The 20258-nt window shown below is 39.5% G+C and overlaps 1 protein-coding gene across 7 annotated transcripts in view; it reads right to left on the bottom strand.

Annotated features, from left to right (window-relative positions):
- EHBP1 (EH domain binding protein 1) overlaps nt 1-20258 on the bottom strand; it is a 442694-nt gene that overhangs the window by 343289 nt on the left and 79147 nt on the right. For 6 of the 7 annotated variants that reach the window (XM_044264063.1, XM_044264066.1, XM_044264064.1 and 3 more), the window contains one exon: nt 7070-7468. In XM_044264063.1, coding sequence (XP_044119998.1) covers nt 7070-7173 — 104 coding nt within the window. In that variant the 5' untranslated portion in view covers nt 7174-7468. Of the gene's footprint in view, nt 1-7069; nt 7469-8288; nt 8386-20258 lie in introns of those variants that run through there. The other variant, XM_044264061.1, reaches the window with a different exon arrangement.

The following is a 20258-nucleotide window of genomic DNA, read 5'->3' as shown; positions in this document are numbered from 1 at the left end:
AAATCTACCTTTGACAATTCATCAAATGGAAAAGATAATTCGGCTATTTCCTTTCAAGGAATAAGGTGTTTAAGATTCAGATTACTTGTAACAGGAAGTTCTACAAAGTAAAACTTTCTGCCCTATCCCCTCATTCAATAAGATTTTAGCACCTGACTATCTACACCATTTTTCCTCTTATTATTCTTGGCAACTTCAAGAGCCACAAAGATAATCTGTCCCACACTTCAGCCTATAAATTCCTTGGCCAACCTTTTCACTCCCCAAAATCTTTTCCTCCATTCCATCTCAACCGCCAATTGCCATTGTTATACCCAAACTAGCTGAGTTACAGTCTGATAGTACAAAAGATGACCCATTCAAATATAGGAAAAAATTCTACTTAATTAAAAAAAAGTAAGGCATACTCCTATTTAATGTATATGGCACAATTAAAAACACATTGAGGAAGTGTGTTCATTTTTTCATTAATTTTTTTTAAGATTTTATTTTTAAGTACCCAAGTAGAGCTGGAACTTATAACACTGAGAAGAAGAGTCGCATGCTCTACCAACTGAGCCAGCCAGGTGCCCCATGTGCTTATTTTTTTAACCTGGTAAGTAAATGTGATCCAAAGGAGACCACCACCTTTACCTTGTCATTATACCATTAACCACATCCTCCAGAAATGAACAATTCACTCTGACTCCTACCTCTATTCCGAGCTCTTTTCACTCTGGTAAACCAACCCCACCAACTATTCAACCTCTTTAACATATCAAAATCATTGTTCTCTTCACTTTTTCATTGACCATCCTAACTTTCAAGTCCTTATTTTCCTCCTTTCCCATCTCATACTCCATGGTTCATCACTATAATCAGTCCCGTGCATTCACTTTCAATTTCCCTGCCCTTCTTCCTCTCAGTTATACACTTCTGAAGAAAAAACATCCCTGGTTACATCCAACTCTGCCTATTTTATGCCTGCACCCAAACAAGGAACAGAGCTGAATTAAAATTTACAGACTTGCTGGTTGCATTCACTTTAAATTTACGACCACAAACTTAAGAAGGTCCTCAGCACTACTCATCCTTCTGCATTTCCCCAGTCAATTCTTGTTTTGACAATTTAATACCTCCTCTCTCCTCAATACTTCGACACCTCATTCTGTCACCTCTCCCTTGGCTGATGACCTCTAATGTTATTTCCATGAGAAAACAGAAGCCAAGAGAAGAGAATATCCACACCCTCATGCACCAAATCTACCAACTTAGCCTGCTTCTCTGCCCATGTCATCTGCCTCAATCAATTGTCCCTGCTTCTACTTAAGTTCAACCTTTCCACTTGTGTACTAAATCCTGTTCCTGTTCTCTTATTCAAATACTTTTCTCCTGAAGTTACCTCCTCTCTCAGCACATCATTAATTTTTACCTATTTTCTATTTCCATCAGCATTTCAATGTGCTGCCATCTCTTCTGTGTGAAATATATACATTGACCCTTTGTCTCTCTCTAGCTACTACCTAGTTCTCTAGTTTGTAGCAAAATTCTCTATGAAAAGTATCTATACTGACCATATTCACCACCTTCCCTCTAACCCAATCTAATCATGCTTTGATCCCCACCTCTCCACTGAAACCATTTCTCAAAGTCACCAGCCCTTTCCACCCTGCCAAATCCACTGTCATCTTGCTCAGCCTCTCAACAGTATGTGACACAGTTAAGCACCTCTTTCCTGAAACATTGTACACTTGGTTCCTTGGAGAATACACTCTCCTAATTTTTCTCCTTACACTACGGCTTTTCAGTCGTCTTTGCTGGCTCTTCCACTTCTTCCCTACCTCTATTATGTTGAAGTATCCCAAGGCTCAGTCCTTCATAATCTACTTGACACCCCATGGTCATATATATTCTATCTATATACAAAGAGACTCCAACCCCTTCTCTCCCCTGACCTCGAGACTCTTATAATTAACTGCTTAATTAAGATCTCCATCTGGATGTCCCAAACTTTAAGAAAAGCAAACCAATTCTTGATTTCCCTCTCACAACAAACCTTCTCTTCTCCAGGTGTTCCCCTCCATGCAATTCACACTGCATTCACCTGCTTGTTTAGCAATCTCTCACTTTACCACCTATCTAATCCACCATTGTCTTAGAAACTATAACTTCAAAAACTTTGTTTCCAGTTACATATGTGTATACCTTTGTCAAAACCTACTTAACTATACACTTAAAAGTGATGTATTTTACTGGATGAAAAAGTTTAAGTTACACCTCAGTATAGTGTGGTGGTAGTATGTGTGTTAGCTGCATATTTCTGACCATTTCTCACCACCTTCACCACTACCTCCCTGCTACTTGGACTACTGAAATAGCCTCCTAACTAGTATTCCTGCTCCCATCTTTACTCATGACAATTCATATTCCATAAACTATCCAGAATAATCTTTTTGAGATGTAAATCATATTATATCACTTCCCTGCTCAAACTTCTCCAACTGCTTCCTATGCATTTAAAATCCAAAAGCCCTTAGCATGACCTCAAGGCCATACATTAACTTATCCCTACCTACTTCTCAGACCTCACCTCTTTATCATATACCCTTTGTTCTAGACTCAATGGCCTTCCAGAAAATCCTAAAACACAATCCTAAAAAACTCTGTATCCAATTATTCTTTAAATGTACTTCAAAAGTAGGTTATTTACATGAAAGATGATGTATCTCATTGTATTAAATGGCCAATAGAGAATGCTTGCTTAAGCCATCCAAACAAGTGGATCTGGATAAGTACTTATGAATGTAATTTGGTCTTCATAAACTGATGTAATACTCAGAGTACATGCAACATTCTAATGTCCACCTGGAAACCTAAATTGGGATCAGTTAGACAGAGCCTGGAATATCATATTAAGGAGTTTATATTTTATCTAACAGGCCAGCATCACAAACTTAAGTACTAGGAAGGTTTTATTGTTGTTGATGTTTTTCACTTTTCAAATCCTGAATCAAAAAGTTTGCAAAGAGGTGTGGAATAATAGAGAAAATGAGGAGTTACTTTCAGGGATACACACACACACACACACACACACACACCCCTTTTGGTACCCCTACAATATTGAGCCATGTGATTGTATTACCTGTTTTTAAAATAAATTATAATTAAGTATTTTTTTTTAAAAAAGGAATTCTTATATGACATGGAAAGATCAGAAACAAATATATTTATGCCTTTTAGGGAAAATTTTATATTACTTTAAATACTTTTTTAATGCTAAAACTGAGAACTAGATGAAATATAAAAAACTAGATTAAATATGTTCAAATAGGCAGATGATACAGACACATACACATTATACACATACAGTATAATATATACTCATACATAATGGTTCATAAATTAGGGAGCTCCTATCAGAAATGAGCTCTGCAACCTAAATTGTAACCAAAACTTGTCAACTTTCAAGTAGTTTCCTTAAATACCTGAATAACCCCTGAGAGTTCATAGAGTGAAGACTTTTCTCAGAATCTGAAAACCCACAAATGATAAAAGAACCAGGTAACAAATAAACTAAGAAAAAGGACCACACCGTCTCTTTCCCGCAAACTCATCTCCGGTGGCCTCATTACTTGCCAACAGCTTTGTCAATTAAGTGATTAATAATTAAATGACTTGGAGACAACAATAAGAGTAGGAAATATAAACCTCTGTCATCTCCATATTTGCTAGAGCCTTAACATGGCAATCAAGGAGTGATAAGGAATAGAAAACCTCGCAGTACAGTGTCCTTCTCTCAGATTAATAAGTCATTCAGGTTTTTGTTCCTGACCTATGTTCTAGAACCACAACAACATGAAAGAATCAGGAAGTGGATTCTATCGAACTAAAGAAACTCACACCCCATCAGCGAGAGCAAAGGTGAAATGCCATAACACAGCTACAGAGACAAGAACTTTGAGAAAGCAGAAGCCCCAAAGCCTCTAATCTATAGAATCCATCCTTCGATCAAAGGTAAAGTACTGTGTTTGTTCATGGCCTAGATCTAAAAAAATATCCTTAAACCCTTACCTTCATCCAGTTATCTGTCATATCCAGGCTCATACCCTATGGCCATGGCAAAAGAACATGGGAAACATTCTCCTCTCCTTAATGACAGAAAGAACACATTCTCCCTTGAAAAACATTTCCTGATTCCCATGACCCTCTTCCATCAACACACTATGCCTTTCCTCAATCTCCTGAGTTTCATCTTCACTCCCTGAGTTTCAAATTCATGCAGAAGTCAGTGTATTTTGAATATACTTTATTCTAGAGTCATGAATGGACACTTGGGAAAGTTGAAAACATTATTTTAAAATACTGCTTCTTAAGCTTTAGTATGCAAACTGGGGATCTTACTAAAATGCAGATTCTAACTCAGTAGGTCTAGGGCATGGTCTGAGAGTCAGCACTTCTAACAGATGGTCCCAGGTGTTGCAAATGCTCCTGCTTCTCAGAAAACATTTTAAGTAGCAAGGTTCTAAAAGGCAATGAAATCTATATTCACAAGTTACCTCCAAAGACACAATACCAATGGAATGCTATCTGTTCTCTCTTCTTAAAGTTTATTTCTTCTTCCCTATACCAGATGTATTTTCTTATCCTCTCAACACTTGTAATTTATCTTCCATGTTATTACTATAAAATTGAAAATTCTAGAACACCCAAATGCTTCTAGTTTTAAAGAAAGATTCTATATTTAAAGAAATATTAAAGAAAGTTTTATCAGAAAGATTCAATTTAACAGGTATACCATAATGGTCATCCCTAAAATTGATCAAACCATCTGTTCAATTGCAATCGAATTAAATTTTCATTCTTGCTTTCACATTGAGATATATTAACAATAACTTACATCTCAAGGGGAAAAGAAATTTCAGTGATATTGCAAACTATGGGGAAGAAATTGATTTGTAACTAAAGATAATCACCTGATATGTTCTATATCCCTTAAAAAAAAAAGATTCAGATTTAACCATCTTTAAGTTGATACTCCCAGTATACTGCCTAGTTAAAAAATATTTGTAATGAGGATATTCCTCTTTTCCTAGTTTGGTTAGTAAGTACCCAGTCTTCCAAACCAGAAACCTGGGAGGTCAATCTAGGCCTTTCCCTCTCTCTCATCCCCATCCTTTCCAGACCCCTGACTGAAGGGAGCCCCCAAGTCCTAACCATTTTGTGTCCTAAGTGTGCCTCTCCATTTCCTGTGCTCTGCCTTAGTCTAAGCCTTTTCCTTCACCTTACCTACCGCAACAGTAGGCAGACGTTGCTGTCTCCAGTCACCCTTTTCACTATGATCCTTACTCCACACTATCATTCAAGTGATTTTTCCAAAATGCAAACCTAATGGATCTTCTGCTCAAAACCTTTCATTATCACCCACAGAATAAAGTCCAAGCCACATATAATAGTACAAGCACATAACTTTCCTTGATTGGAATCCTGCCTGCTGCTCTAACATCATATCCCACTGCCCTGCCCCCATCCTACACTTTAAGCCCCATCAACAAACTGCACTGCTTGAATTTCCAGCACATCCCATGTTATTTAATTCCTCCATACTTTTTGCATAGGCTATTGCTTCAGTCTAGAATAGTCTTCATTTCTTCCCCCTTGGCTTTCTGGCCAACTACTATGAATCTTTCAGAACCCAACTCAGATCCCAGGAAGCCACCCCAAGACCTTCCCCTCCACCCTTAAAGAGTTATTTCCTCCACTGCCAACTTTGTAAGTGATAATGGCATTTATTGGGGATTGAATTACTCATTTAATCTTCACAATAACTCTTCCTATAAAATGGTACCATTATTTCTTTCGCAGACATGGAAACTAAATCATAGAGAAATAAATAAACTGTTTCCAAGGATAACCAACCGTCAAGTTATGGAGACAGATTAAAATCCCTACATCATACACATTTGTATTACTGTACCATGATAAGTGAATTTATTTACATGACTGTCATTACCCTGGACTGTGAGCTCCTTGAGGGTGGGGATTATGTCATATTCAATTCTAAAGCCACAGTGCCTGGTGTAAAGTAGGTAATCAGTGCATGCATTTCATGAATTGCACATAAAATAACATTCCTAACAAGTCCAAGAGCAAAGCATTCAGAAACTGGTTTCCCAATATTCAAATATACTTTAAGAGTTCTAGAATAGAGCAAGGTATTTTTTTCATCTAATAAAAAGCATGTTAAAAAGAGAGCTAATACAGACATGAGATTACAGTCCTTGTGGACAATAAAATGGGACTTATTTCTGCAGTAATAATATTTAAACACTGTAATAAGACAAAACCCAAAGGACCATTTGCTTAACATTAACTCTTTTCCTCTTACTAAATAAGAATTCTTGCTTACCATTCAAGACAGTGAAAAGAAAGCCCTAAATTTACTTTGCTCAAGTAGAAAGAAGCAAATCGTAGGCCAGAACTACTAATTGCTTCCTTAAGTCTGGCCAAGAAATGTATCCCATTAGGCAATTAAAATAAAATACAGTTGCTTGACTAAGCATATTAACAAAAGAATTTCTAAGGTTGTATTATGGACTGGCATTCCATTATTAAAATAACGAAAAATTATTTATTTTAAACCAAGACAAATGAAAAATCAAGAACAAAATAAAATAGATTATCACCACCCCACAAGAATATAGATTTCTATATTATAACTCTATTAAAATGCATGTTACAATAATACATACGCATGTTTACAATATTCAATAGCATTTTCTGTATCTCCTTCAAATTATAAAAAAAAATCAGTTACGCTAACACTAATGATGAAAGACCTCAAGACCAAATCTACTGTACTTAGTAAGCTCTCCGAGTTACACTCCTTTGAGCCATACTCAAGTGCAGTAATTAAAACCCACGGGGATGGTACCAACAGCAAGAGTGCATACCACAATACTTGTTAGAGTAATCTGTTCCCTGCCCAGCCTGTACACACTCGTGCACTACAGAAAGGTGTGTCAGCTGTCAGCTGACTTTAGGCCACAGTGAGTTTAGGCCACAGTAAACTCTACCCCCAGACATGTCTTACCATTTCTTGGTACACTCAACCATCAACTCCTGGTAGGAGGCCACAAACTGGAACTTGGATGCATGTTTTCCCACACGCTGCAGTCTCTTCCAAACTGAAGCCATGATGGTCAGTCACTGGAGCAGTTCTGGGTTAGCAATACAGCAGCTTTAACAAAGCAGAGGGCCCAAAGCAAAGGAGCTTTGCATGTATGTCTGTACTTTAAAAAACTCAACTACAACTTGAAATGATGTTTGGGGTCCATAAGTCTTCGCCCTGTTTCATAGGGTAAATCCCATCTTAGATGAATGGCCCAGTCAAGAACAGTATGATACACATGACAGGATGAATGAGAGGAGGTTCCCTCATGGAGACATCACCATTCCACCTCGGGGACTATATGATGTGTAATCTGGAGGACTGAAAAGCAAAACAAAGAGAGAAAAATATGAGAGAAGCATGAGGAGTGACTACCCACCCATGTTAGATAACACTGCAACAGACAACCTCAGTTCTCCGCATGTTTTTCAAACAATGAAACAAAACACCAACCTCAAAAGCCAGTAACATCAAGGGTGCAAGACATCAAGGAAGAAATTACAATTCACACCGAAGACGTGGAGCAACACATTAGGTAATCAGCATCAACAACAATCGAGAAACGCCAAGTCGGGGCCCTACCTCCCCCCCCTAGCATCACAGAAAGGCGAGCAGAGCGGGAAAGTCTAGGGATGCTGTTTAATGTCCACTGCCAGTCAGAGGGAGGAGTGGAACATTTCAAAATAAACTTTGTTTTTCAGCTGATAAATAATAGCCTCCAGTCCTAGAATATGTGCTTGGAACAAATTAAGGAGCGAGGAGGAATGCTGTTGTTCAGTCGGAAGGGGAAGTGGAGGGAAATCTCAAGGCAAAGGGAGGGCAAGGTCCCGGCTCCAGGCCACTCGGGCTCCCCGCCTTCGCTGCCAGTCGGAGGGAAATGGAAACTCCTGCCTGGGCGTGAAGCAGTGACCAGCGGGGCAAGTGCACCGTGCGGGGTGGGGTGCCTCCCTCCCCCTTTCGAAGGGAACCGTCCGCCGGAGCCTCCTTTCCTCACGCACAGAGCCCACAGACCCCTGCCCCACAGCGGTGGCAGGCGGTGGCTCGCCTGCGGTCCCTGTCAACCCAGGCGATGCCAGAAGACCCCAGCCCTGTCCCCAAGACCCGACCCCGCGGCACGTCCACTCCCGCCCCCTCCTCACACCTCTAATCCCGCTGTCGGGCTCAGTCTGGCCCGGTTCCCTCCTCAGCGCCGCTCCTCCGTCGCCGCCGCAGCAGCAGCCGCCGCCGCCGCCACCAACTCCTCCATCCCCGCCGGAGCCACATGGAACAGCCGAGCCAGCCGCGGCGCTCGCGGGAGCCGGGGTCTGCAGCCCCTCAGGCGGACGGCGCGCCTCACGCCCGCCCCCTCCCGGACGGAGTCGCCCCGCGACCGTCCCCCACCCTACAAAACCCTGCGGGAGCCGCCGCTCAGTGCCCACCACCCCCTCCCCCGCCTTCCTCCTCCGCCACCATCATCATTACCTCCCCCGCCGCACCTCTCACACTAACCCTACCCAAGGCGGCTCAACCTCCGTCCGCCCCGCCGCCATTGGCTCGGCACCACGCGTGCCCCGCCCATCTCGGCGGCCGGGCCTTTCAGTGGTGAGGGCATCTCATTGGTCGACCTGGGTGCCCATAACATAGGCTCCCACCCCTTAGCTCTGGAGGTGTTTTTCCCCCAGCCGGAACGCAGCGCAGTCTACCGTTTAGAAAAAAAAAAAAAAAAAAAAGGAACCCAGCAGGGACGATCCCGCCCACTCTTCTGATTGGCTTGAAGAGGGAAAAGATAGGCGGGAGGAGTAAGGAGTGTTTATAGTGAACGGGACGATGGTTGCTTAAGGTGGATGTCGGTCAAAGGCGCGCTGGGTGCCGGGCGGGGTTTCTGGCTGGAGTCTGAAAGTAGAGCCGGGGCTGGCTTCGGCGCAGCTGTGGATAGCGCGGCTGCTGTGGTTTTCTCTCCTGTAGTCTCCTATCCCCACCTTAGGAGCTGGGTGCGCCTATTCCTGCGCCACTAGCAACCAGGGTGTTTGCGCACGCAGCCTTGGTTTCACCCGGTTTCTCCTGGGGTTTTTTTCCCTTACAAACTGAAGTAATGACCCTGACAACCCACGCCTAGCGTTCAGTCTACTGGTCCTCAACGGGATACAATAAGCTGAGCTAGAAACGAACTGTTCATGGTGCAATTTCTTTTTGTTCTGATTCTTCAGCATTTGTTTATTTTTTCTTGCTTTGCTCTTTTTCCCCTGAAAATTATTCGGGAGTGGCCAGCATATAAAAAGGATGATTCTAGGCAAAGAGGAAGATGAAATAACCTAAGGAGACTGTGAGGGCAGGGACACTTAACATTGTTAAAAAAGGCAGGGATCCTTTTGAGAATATGATGAAAGCTATAGACACTAACGCAAGGAGAGAATTTTATCCTATCATAAAACGCAAAAATCTGCTTTCAGTTTTAGGTGGTTCACAGACCTCTTAGTGTAAAGAGAGCAAAGAATGATTGGGGGGGGGGTGGCGGTCCCATCATTTAAGGAATAAGCGAAGTAAACTGGAAAAAAGACTGAGGAGGAATGGTCAGAGAAGTAGAGCACCCTATAAGCAATCAGCATACAGTTTGAAAAAAAGAGAAGGTAGCTAACATGAAAAGAAAACAAGCAGGTTGGGCCACGGAAACAATTAAGGGCCAATGTTAATCTTGCTAAGGATGGAGAACAGAGTGAATGGACAAAGTAACTGGAAAGTTATCAGGGTCTAGGGAAGGATTCTTTGAAGGACAGGACAGGAGGGCAGTGGTGGGTGAGAGTTGATCCCATCTATACACAAGAGCAAGAGAAAGGAGAGAGAGAGATTGGAGAATCAGGAGAGATGGGAAGACAAAGTTGGAATCCAATATCTAATTCTATTTCCATTTTTAATAAAGTGATCAAAAAATACCCCAAGAACACAATGTGCATTTTACAGAAAAGGACATAGATATCACTTATTTTGCTAAAGTCTTAATTTTTAAATATTAAGATAACCATAATATTTATATTGATTATTATTTTCTGTACATCTTAAGAGTTCTCAAGTGTCCTTCCTGAGTGGTTTACTAAGTCACTACAACTTACACCCATTATGATCTCATATGGTGATATAGTCTGCATCATTAACAGACTTTAAGTGTATGGAGTTTTTAAAAAATGACTAATTTATAAAAATGGTCATAAACTATTTTAATCTAAGTTGCCCTTCAGGAACAATTCGCATGATGATGAGGGTTTTTGCATCCTATTTATTGTTCTTCAGAACTTTTCAAACTTTCTTATGTGGTCAGCTTAGTTTCATATAATACTCTTTCTCATCCTTAAAAAGAAAGAGAGAGAGAGACTTTATTGTAAAGAAACTATCTTAAAAGCAATTAGTTTGGGGCCGCCTGGGTGGCGCCCAGTTAAGCATCCAACTCGGTTTCAGCTCAGGTCATGCTCTCAAAGTGGTGCAGTCCAGCCCCACATCTGGCTCTGTGCTCAGCAGGGAATCTGATTATCTCTCTCCCTCTCCCTCTAGTCCTCCCCCAACACCTGCACCCCAAATGCACTCTCTCTAAATAAATATATCTTAAAAAATAAAAAAAACAATCCGTTTTAAATACATATTTTTTTTGGAGGAGGAGTAAGAAGAACAAGGAGGAGTGTATAGAACCCCTAGAGAATTTTCTCAAGAGACTGATAAAGTTTCGTAAAAGACAGTTTTTCTTTTTAGGGGAAATATTTTTCTTGGATGTAAACTCTTTCATTCTAGCTGCACAGGTAGCTAAGAAGAGGCCGAGGTTCAAAATGAAGTAATTAATGGGGCACCTGGGTGGCTCAGTTGAGTAAGCATCCAACTCCTGATTTCAGCTCAGGTCATGATCTCAGGTCCTGGGATCAAGCCCCATGTCCAGCTCCCCACTCAGCAGGGAGTTGGCTTGGTGCCCTCTCCCTTTGCTCACTCCCTTTAAAGTAAATATATAGTTTTTATTTTTATTTATTTTTATTAATTTTTAAATATTTTATTTATTTGTCAGAGAAAGAGAGAGAGAGCACAAGCAGGCAGAGGCAGAGAGAGAAGCAGGCTCCCCATCAAGCAAGGAGCCTGATGTGGGACTCGACCCAGGACCCTGGGATCAGAACCTGAGCGGAAAGCAGCTGCTTAACTAACTGAGCCACTCACGTGTCCCTAGTTTTTATTTTTTTATTTTTTTCCCCAATTTATTTATTTTCAGAGAAACATTATTCATTATTTTTTCACCACACCCAGTGCTCCATGCAAGCTGTGCCCTCTATAATACCCACGACCTGGTACCCCAACCTCCCACCCCCCCGCCACTTCAAACCCCTCAGACTGTTTTTCAGAGTCCATAGTCTCTCATGGTTCACCTAGTTTTTATTTTTAAATGAAGTAGTTAAGATCAGATTGACATTGTTCTGCCGCTGAGCTCAGATTCAAAGGCTGGCTCCTGGAGGCTGCACCAACTACTTCTTCTCTCAACTTTTTTTTAAAATAATCTGTCTGCTAACTAAATTTATTGAAGAATCTTCCATATATACTATCTTAAGATCTTTTTCATCTGCTTAGTTGAAAATTATTGAAAACCACTTAGTATTGATCATATAAATACTATTAACAGTACATTAAAGATATAATCACTGTTCTCAAAAGAGTTTTCAGAAACAGATGTTCAGCACCCATACAAGAAAATAACACAAATTACTTAACCTCTGTAAGTCTCAGCTTCTTATTCTGTCAAACAAATAACCATGCCTGCCTTTCTAGGATGTTAAGATGGAAGATGTGTAGGCAAAGAACTTAATACATCGTAAACAGTCAATAAATGGTAATTAATAACGTACATCACTGTGTTTGTTTCATAAACAGTCAAGGAAAAAACAACCAGACCTTCAAGAATACTTGGACAATACTTTGTTGCCACTGAATGTAACTACCTTAGGACTAAAGAAAGAGTGCATTTAACATTATTCTTCTCTCCTTGACTCAGTAATTGTCAAGAGTGGAAAACCAATAACTTAAGTGGACTCAAGATTTTATAATAATTACTAAGAATTCACTTACCCTCAGTCTTCATGACCACCTTTCACACAATGTATTAGCTGAGATCTTCTGGCATGCTGGAAGTTACATTTTCCATAAGGCCTCCCCATTCTCTCTACCTACCAGCGTCTATATCCTTCTGACCCATCCCCCACTTCCAAGGGAAACTGCACCCCAAACCCTTTTCTAGTCCCTTATTTTCTCAGGTCTTGATCTTTCACTTCTTTCCATCCCAGGCTTAATCTGTGTGTAATAGGCTCATGGGTGTGTGTTACTTTGATTGTACTCTTCATTTGACCCAGGTGTTGAATGTGAAAATTTATAGATTTTTTATTTAACAGAAGATTTAACATTTAAAATAATTTCAGTTTTGGCTTTAAATATCATCAAGCTTATAGTGAAGATGAAATATGAAGAAACAAGTGGAAAATGCCATCTCAAAACTTCCAATCTTCTTTGCCATGACAATTTTGAAAATATTGAACTTATTTTCCATGAAACAGCTTTGCTAGTCACTGTTTCAGAAACCTCCAAAATGGAGATTCTAGTCTATGAAATGCAACCAAAGGCTTGAATTATGATCATTCCTGGTTATAAAATTTTTATATTTAGGCTTTACAGTTTTGCAGTAAAAATTGTCAGAGGTATTATTGCAGGATTTAACTACTAATAGAACTTATCTGTGCCTTAGTCCTAGTACTAAGATTTACTCCCAATAATAGCACTGCAGGCTTTCACATTATTTTCCAGCTACCATAGCAGTTAGACTGTATACAACACTACTACAATTTTTAACTGCTAATGAAATTATTTCTTTTTTCTTTTTAAGATTTATTTATTTATTTGAGAGAAAGAGAGACACAGTTTGTAGGGAGGGGCAGAGGGAGAGGGAGAGAGAGAATCTCAAGCAGTCTCCATGTGCAGCACAGAGTCCAACGAGGGCTTTTTCTCACCACCCTAAGATCACGACCTGAGCCAGAATCAAGAGTTGGGCACTTAAATGACTGAGCCACCCAGGCATCCTGAAATTATTTCTTTCAAGCCCATAGTAAACAAATTTACTCCTGATGATCCTACATCAATTCTTATGTTCAAAAAAACCAAAAAACAAAAAAAACCTCACTGTGACAAGCTAATACTTCCAAAATATTAACCGATGGTCTCTGTAGCAGCTGTTTTTCCAGGTACTTCTTTTTATCCTATTGGCCTTTCTCCTCCTAGACCCCACCCTAAGACACTCTCAGCATCTCACCCATCCCCATGTAGGCTGGTCTTTGCCCATCGTTTCAGGAAAGGAATATAACAGAATGCAGAGAAACAGGGAATTTCCCCCTGGTTTTTGAGTTCAAAATCCTAGCCCTTTAGGGAGTAATGAAATGGATCCTTGTAGAGACCTACACTGTTCAATAGGATAACCTCTAGCCACAGGTGACTACTGAACACTAGTGTTCAATATGGCTAGTTGAATATGGCTAGCTCAAACTGAGATGTGCTGTAAGTATAAAAGACACACTAATTTCAAAGACTTAACGTAAAAACAGAATGAGATATATCTTATTAAGTAATTGTTATATTGATTATGTGTTGAAATTATAATATTTTGGATACATTGGGTTAAATAAAAGACATTAAAATTAATTTCATCTGTTACTTTGCTTTTTTAATGTGGCTACGGGAAAAATTTAAATTATGGCTCACATTATATTTCTGTTAGATGGTACTTCTAAAGACAAAAGTAAAACTTCCTTCTGTAAAGAAGAGAAATGGATTTCCTGAACTGGAAGGAGAAGAAGAGTTGGGAGGAAAGTATTGAGAACTCGATGCTAGTGGGTCTCTGAGAATAGGACTTACTGCACAATTCTCTATTCTGGCACCAGCTGTGGAGAGGGACAACTGAAGGAGCAGTATCTATCTATGGGATGTAAGAGCTGAGAGAGATAACTTAATGTTCTTTTTTCTTGTTAGGGCCAAAGGGAAGAGGCAAGATCCTAAAGAGAAGAAAAAGTTGAACTGTGTGTCTAGTCCAGCCAAGACTTTAGAGTACAGTTCAACAGAACTTTCTGTGATGAACAAAATATTCTATACCTGGCTGTCAATGTAGTAGACTCTAGCCACTTGGGGCTATTGAGCACTTGAAATGTAACTGAGAAACTAGAGTGTTAATATTTAATCTTAATTAATTTAAATTTAAATAAGCACATGTGGCTGATAGCTACCATAATGGACAGTGAAGACTTACATAGTACCATGAAGGTTCTGGAAACCCAACATGATGATTTCTAGACATCCAAAAGGGTACAGAGACAGCAGAAACCATCAGACCTAGAGGCCTTGCTGATAGGCCAAGATTGACTCAGCAGCAATTTGTGGGGATATATGCCATTGAAGAAGGGTGCAGATTAGAAACTTGGGGGAGCCAGAGTGGTAGAGGAGGAGCAGAGATCGAATACTCTATCACCTTCCTCTGACACCCTGATACTGTGTAAACCCCCTCAGTTTAGATGCAGTCCCTGCCAAATTGACCATGATTATTTTCTGTCACCCCTTGTGAAGTCAGAGCCTAAAAGAGAATTTGAGTTGAGTTATAGAAAAATGAAATTATGCTTCTTGGAAACCTGAATTTTTTTACATTGATATTTGTACCCCCTATATAACCTCAAATAATAATTCTAACAAAATACTTAGCCATTAATATTTATTCTCTTAAAAAACAGCCTTCCTCCCCCCCATCATAGGACCTAAGTTCTATGGTTGACATGAAAGCAAAGAAAAGCTGTATCAGAAAACAATCTTTTGGGACACCTGTGGGGTGCAGTCGATTAAGCGTATGACTCTTGGTTTCAGTTCAGGTCATGATCTCAAGGTCGTGAGATCGAGCCCCAAGTCGGGCTCCATGCTCAATGTGGAGTCTGTTCAAGACTTTTTTTTCCCTGTCCCTCTGACTCCCCCCACCCCAGGCGCGTGCTCACACGCTTCCCCCCCCTCCTCCTCCTTGGGTGAGCACATGCTTTCTTTCAAATCATAAATAAATAAAGAAAAAGGAAAAGAAAACCATCTTTGACCTAAAGAGAGAGTATCCTTTTGTGAAACTGCTTCTGTGCTAGTTTCCCATGAACAAATCTTCACAGTTAGCCATAATGAACATTTGCACATTGAATCTGAGATGACACTAATTTCAGAACCTAATTTATATGCTAAAAACCCAATTTTTCCCAGTGCCATAGCATCTAGGAAAGGCTAATCTGGACCTGGTTGGTGGAGATACAGGAGCATCCTTAACCGCCTTGAAATTCAGATAGAGACGGAAGCAAGTCTATAGAAAGTGTCCTTTAGTGATTCAATAGGCCAGTCTCCTATTGTTAATCTGGAGAAATATGTTGAATGATTAGTAGGCTCAGAAATCTTCAAGAATTATTACAGGCATGGATGATATTCAAAATGTGGATACTCCAAATGTAGCAACAACACCACAAAGACATTAACCATTTGAATGGGTGACATCCATAAACCATTGGCCCCACTATCCAATTGTGGACCAGCTAAATACAACTCTTGACTCTAGAGTATACTTGTGGTCTGTACCACCCTCTCAGTCTGACCTTTCAAATTACTTGAGATAATCTCGGGATGGTGAAGTCCCAGTACACCGAGACTGTGTATGTCAAGATAGGTATAATTATGAGATATTTATACATCACAATAAAGTAGATCATGACCAGAACTATTGCAGCAAAGGTTTGGGTTGGAATTAGGAACCCATTCTGATAAAGTTTTTGCTTAATTCAATATATTTATCTCCTATAATGTTAGTAGGGATTCCTGACCAAAGTCTATTGTTCATTTCCCATGAAATGCTGAGTCTTTGATAAATCGTAAAAAATAAACTGACCTCTGCTTCCTTTATGTTTTCAAAAATTGGAATAGATTCCAGGTAACCAGATAGAGCAACCAGCCAATGTCTTCCTCTGAATAATTCCTGGATATTATATTTAGTGTGAACTAGATAATGAAATTAACATCTTCTGAAATAATAAGGTTAGACATGAGAGGCAAAGAAAAGCAGTAGGAATTCACAGACTGGGAGGGCACTGAATACCCACCATGTGGCATTAAATCAGAGTATTTCCATCTCAAACAGTGAGGAAAAAAACAGCAGCTAACTGAAATCAGGCAGAATCCCACATACGAGGGCACTAAGCATGGGACAAAGGAAGCAGCCTTCTTGCAGGAGCTTGTCCCAGATGAGTTGAGATGGAAATTGAACCCAGGTTTCAGAGAGTAGAACTCATGCACAGTTTGGGCAATCTGCTAAGCAAGCCAAGGTGAATAAAAATTCCAGGGCAAGGGCAATAACATGGGAGCCAGAGAGAGCTGCAATATCATTCCAGATCTCTCTTTTTACAGCAAATTACCCAATTAGTGACAGGGCCTACAAAGAGAAGAACATAGCCTGCTAGCAAAGAAGACGTTGTGAGATCTGCTGGATATTTCTTCATATTTTGTAGCAACTTTTGGATGCTATTTTTAAGTATTCCCAATAATGAATCACTGATATTTTCCTCCAAAGAAAGTCAACTGTTGTGCAAGACTTATGTTTTGTGCCATAGTTCAGTCTTCTCAAGAAATACTGGTATCTTCAACATTTAAAACTATTATATTTTATCCCTGAAATAAATTTAGTCTATTTTAGTTATTAAACATATTGCTAAGCTATACTTGGTGAGAAATAATTATCTGGCATTATCAGTGTCCCATTTCTCATTTCTAAAACTTATATGTGACCACCCTTCCCTGATAACAAGTACTTTTATACTTTGGTGGAGAAAACAAGAATGTTGTACATCTTTCTTCACACAACGCATGCTAAAAATATATATTTAGAGGTCATAACTTGATCATCTTTAGAATATTCACTCTGTCCTCAAATGACCAAAGCAAAAATAGGAAGCCTATTGGTGACTGCTGAACTTCTTTTATTCTTGTAATAACATACTTTCTAGCTACTCAGAGCTACTCTAAACATGCCTCTTCTCCAGCTTTATGCCACAGTTCACAAAATGATCACCCAAATCCTGCAGTTTCTTGTCAGTAATAAATAACTTGTTGAGTCCTTCTTCATATGTCATGCTGGAAAGTGGATGATGAGAGTAACTGCTCATCATCATTGTGTACTATGGATACTTGAAATGCCCAGGAATGTTATTTGGCCAAATAATTTTGCCAATAGTTCATTCTGCTTTCTCTTAATTAATTATTAATTTTCAGCTGATTTTGCGAGCTTTAAGGCAACAATAGAAGTTGTACCTCGCTTTGCTACAGGAAGTATACCTCTGAATAATAGTTTTATTATTTTAATTTTCTTTGATGCTATTTTTAGTAAAAAATCCATTCATGTATTAACACATATCTTGTGAATAACTACCAAGCCCAAAGCCCTGTGCTAAGAATTAGGAATGTAGCACATCAACAGACAACACCCCTGCCCTTGTGGAGCTCACATTCTGCATCGGTTAGAAACAGTTATTTAGGGGCGTCTGGGTGGCCTAGTTAGTTAAGCATCTCCTTGGGCTCAGGTCATGATCCCAGAGTCCTGGAATTAAGCCCAGCATGGAGCTGGGCTCCCTGCTCAACAGGGAGCCTGCTTCTCCCTTTGCTGCTACCCCTTGCTGTGCATTCTCTCTCTCTGTCAAATAAATAAACAAAATCTTTTAAAAAAATAAAATTCTCCCTCAATGGGGATACCTGGGTGGTTCAGTCAGTTAAGCAAGCATCTGACTCTTGATTTCAGCTCAGGTCATGATCTCAGGGTTGTGAGACTGAGCCCGCATCTTGCTCTGGGCTTAGCATGGAAGTCTGCTTGAGATTCTCTCTCTCCCTATCTCTTTGCCTGTGCCTTGTTCATGCTCTTGTGCACTCTAAATAAATTAAATAAATAAATAAAATCTTTTAAAAAATTTTCCCCTAATGTTTTATGTTTTTTTTATAAAAATGATTAAAATTGCATAACTATAGTTATGTACTCTTTAAAATGTTCTCTATCTAAAGGCTTTTCATCTATAACTTTACAAATGATATTGATAAAAATGAAAATTCTCCCTGGAATAAATCCACTCCTAGTATATCTAATGTGTTCTGAACCTGGATCCATTTTGCCTGTGGACACCCTTCATATGGGGAGTGAATGAAGAGTCTTCTTTCACAAAACATTCTAGGAATGTCTTCTGTATGTATTTTATATCATAAAAAGAAGATATTTTATATCATAAAAAGAATTCTTTTTATATCATAAAAAGAAGTTTTCACTGGTACTTTTTATGTGCTTGAATTGCTTTATTCAGATTTAGAACTGTGAATTTCATGGTCCTGTTAGGTATTTTACCCTTCATCCTCTGGTTGGGGCTCACATTGGACTCCCTTCTCATTTTCATATTCTATGTTTTTTTTAAAAACGATTTTTTTAAATTTTATTTATTTATTTGACAGAGAGAAATCACAAGTAGATGGAGAGGCAGGCAGAGAGAGAGAGAGAGGGAAGCAGGCTCCCTGCTGAGCAGAGAGCCCGATGCGGGACTCGATCCGAGGACCCTGAGATCATGACCTGAGCCGAAGGCAGCGGCTTAACCCACAGAGCCACCCAGGCGCCCTCATTTTCATATTCTATATGGAGGATTCTGTTCTCTGCTTCAGTGTCAAGTCAGGTGCCTCAAATATTTGCCAGGTGCCTACCATATGGAAGAAAGTGTTAAATTTTAAAAGTACATCTTAAAAATGCATAAAAACATAAAAAATACACAAAGAAATACATAAATCACAGCTGAAAACCTCAAGAAATTTAAACTTACTTCAGAGGAAAAAAAAGTGTACACATAATAAAAATTGTAAGCTATAGCACATGAAATAGCTTATAAGATAAGAAACGGTCTAAGATAGAATTAAAAGAGATGTTAGAAATCCAATATTGTCCCATAGTCTGAAAAGACTCAAGCCAGTTATGGTGAGGCACACAGAGTAGGATGAGGCTGACACAGAGAACAGTTTAGCGGTGTCACTAACCAAAGTCACTTACCAATGATATCATCCCAGGAGCTCACATAACTTCTCTAGATGGAAGGGAGAAGTTTATTTATACATGGATCTATATACACAACTCCATGTCAGGCCAAGCAGACACAATTCTGGGACAACTGGTAGAAGGAGAATGATTAGGAAAGAGAAGCAATTTCCTCTTAGACTGACAGTTTTAAGGATAACTATTTTATTTTGCTGCCAGAGACCTCTACTAGAACAAGGCCACCTGAGAAAGAAATCAAAACTGAGAAAGCCAAGAAATGAAACCAAGAAAATGTTGGGAAAATGTTAACTTTGCTACCTGGAGGTTAAGAGCTAGAAGGTATACACTCTTAAGATCCCTTCAGCCCTGTTTCTGTGATTTTAAAAAAATTCCTGTGTTTAATAAATGAACACATGTATGTAAAATTGGAAAGAGGTATTTAGAATTTCTCAACAGCTGTTTTCATTGTGATAATCTAGTTTTCATTAGCTTAAAACGGTCCCACCTCCAGTTGGGGCCGTTATTGTTTATATTTTCCTTATGGTGTGCCTTTTATTCCCGTGATTTACTTATTACATAACTGGAAGCCTGTATCTCCTCTACCCCCTTCACCCATTTTTCCCATACCCTATTCCCCCTGCTCTAGCAACCATCAGTTTTTCTTCTTTATTTTTAGGTCTGATTCTGCTTTTTGTTTGTTTACTCATTTTCGTTTTTGTTTTGATTGCAATATGAGTTATTTCACTTAGCATTGTACTTTCTAGGTCCATCCATGTTGTCCCAAATGGCATGATCTCATCCTTCTTTGGGTGGGTTATATATCCTTCTACGGCTACATGATATATGTGTGTGTGTGTGTGTCTCTGTGTGTGTACACATCTTCCTTATCCATTCATTTATCAATAGACTCTTAAGTTGCTTCCATATCTTGGCTATTGCAACCAATGCTGCAATGAACATAGGAGTGCATATATCCTTTTGAATTAGTGTTTTCATTTTCTTTGGATAAATACC

Source organism: Neovison vison, chromosome 8 (genome assembly GCF_020171115.1).
Source record: "Neovison vison isolate M4711 chromosome 8, ASM_NN_V1, whole genome shotgun sequence".
In the NCBI taxonomy this organism is placed as follows: domain Eukaryota; kingdom Metazoa; phylum Chordata; class Mammalia; order Carnivora; family Mustelidae; genus Neogale; species Neogale vison.
This window is presented reverse-complemented; position numbering and strand designations above follow the sequence as displayed.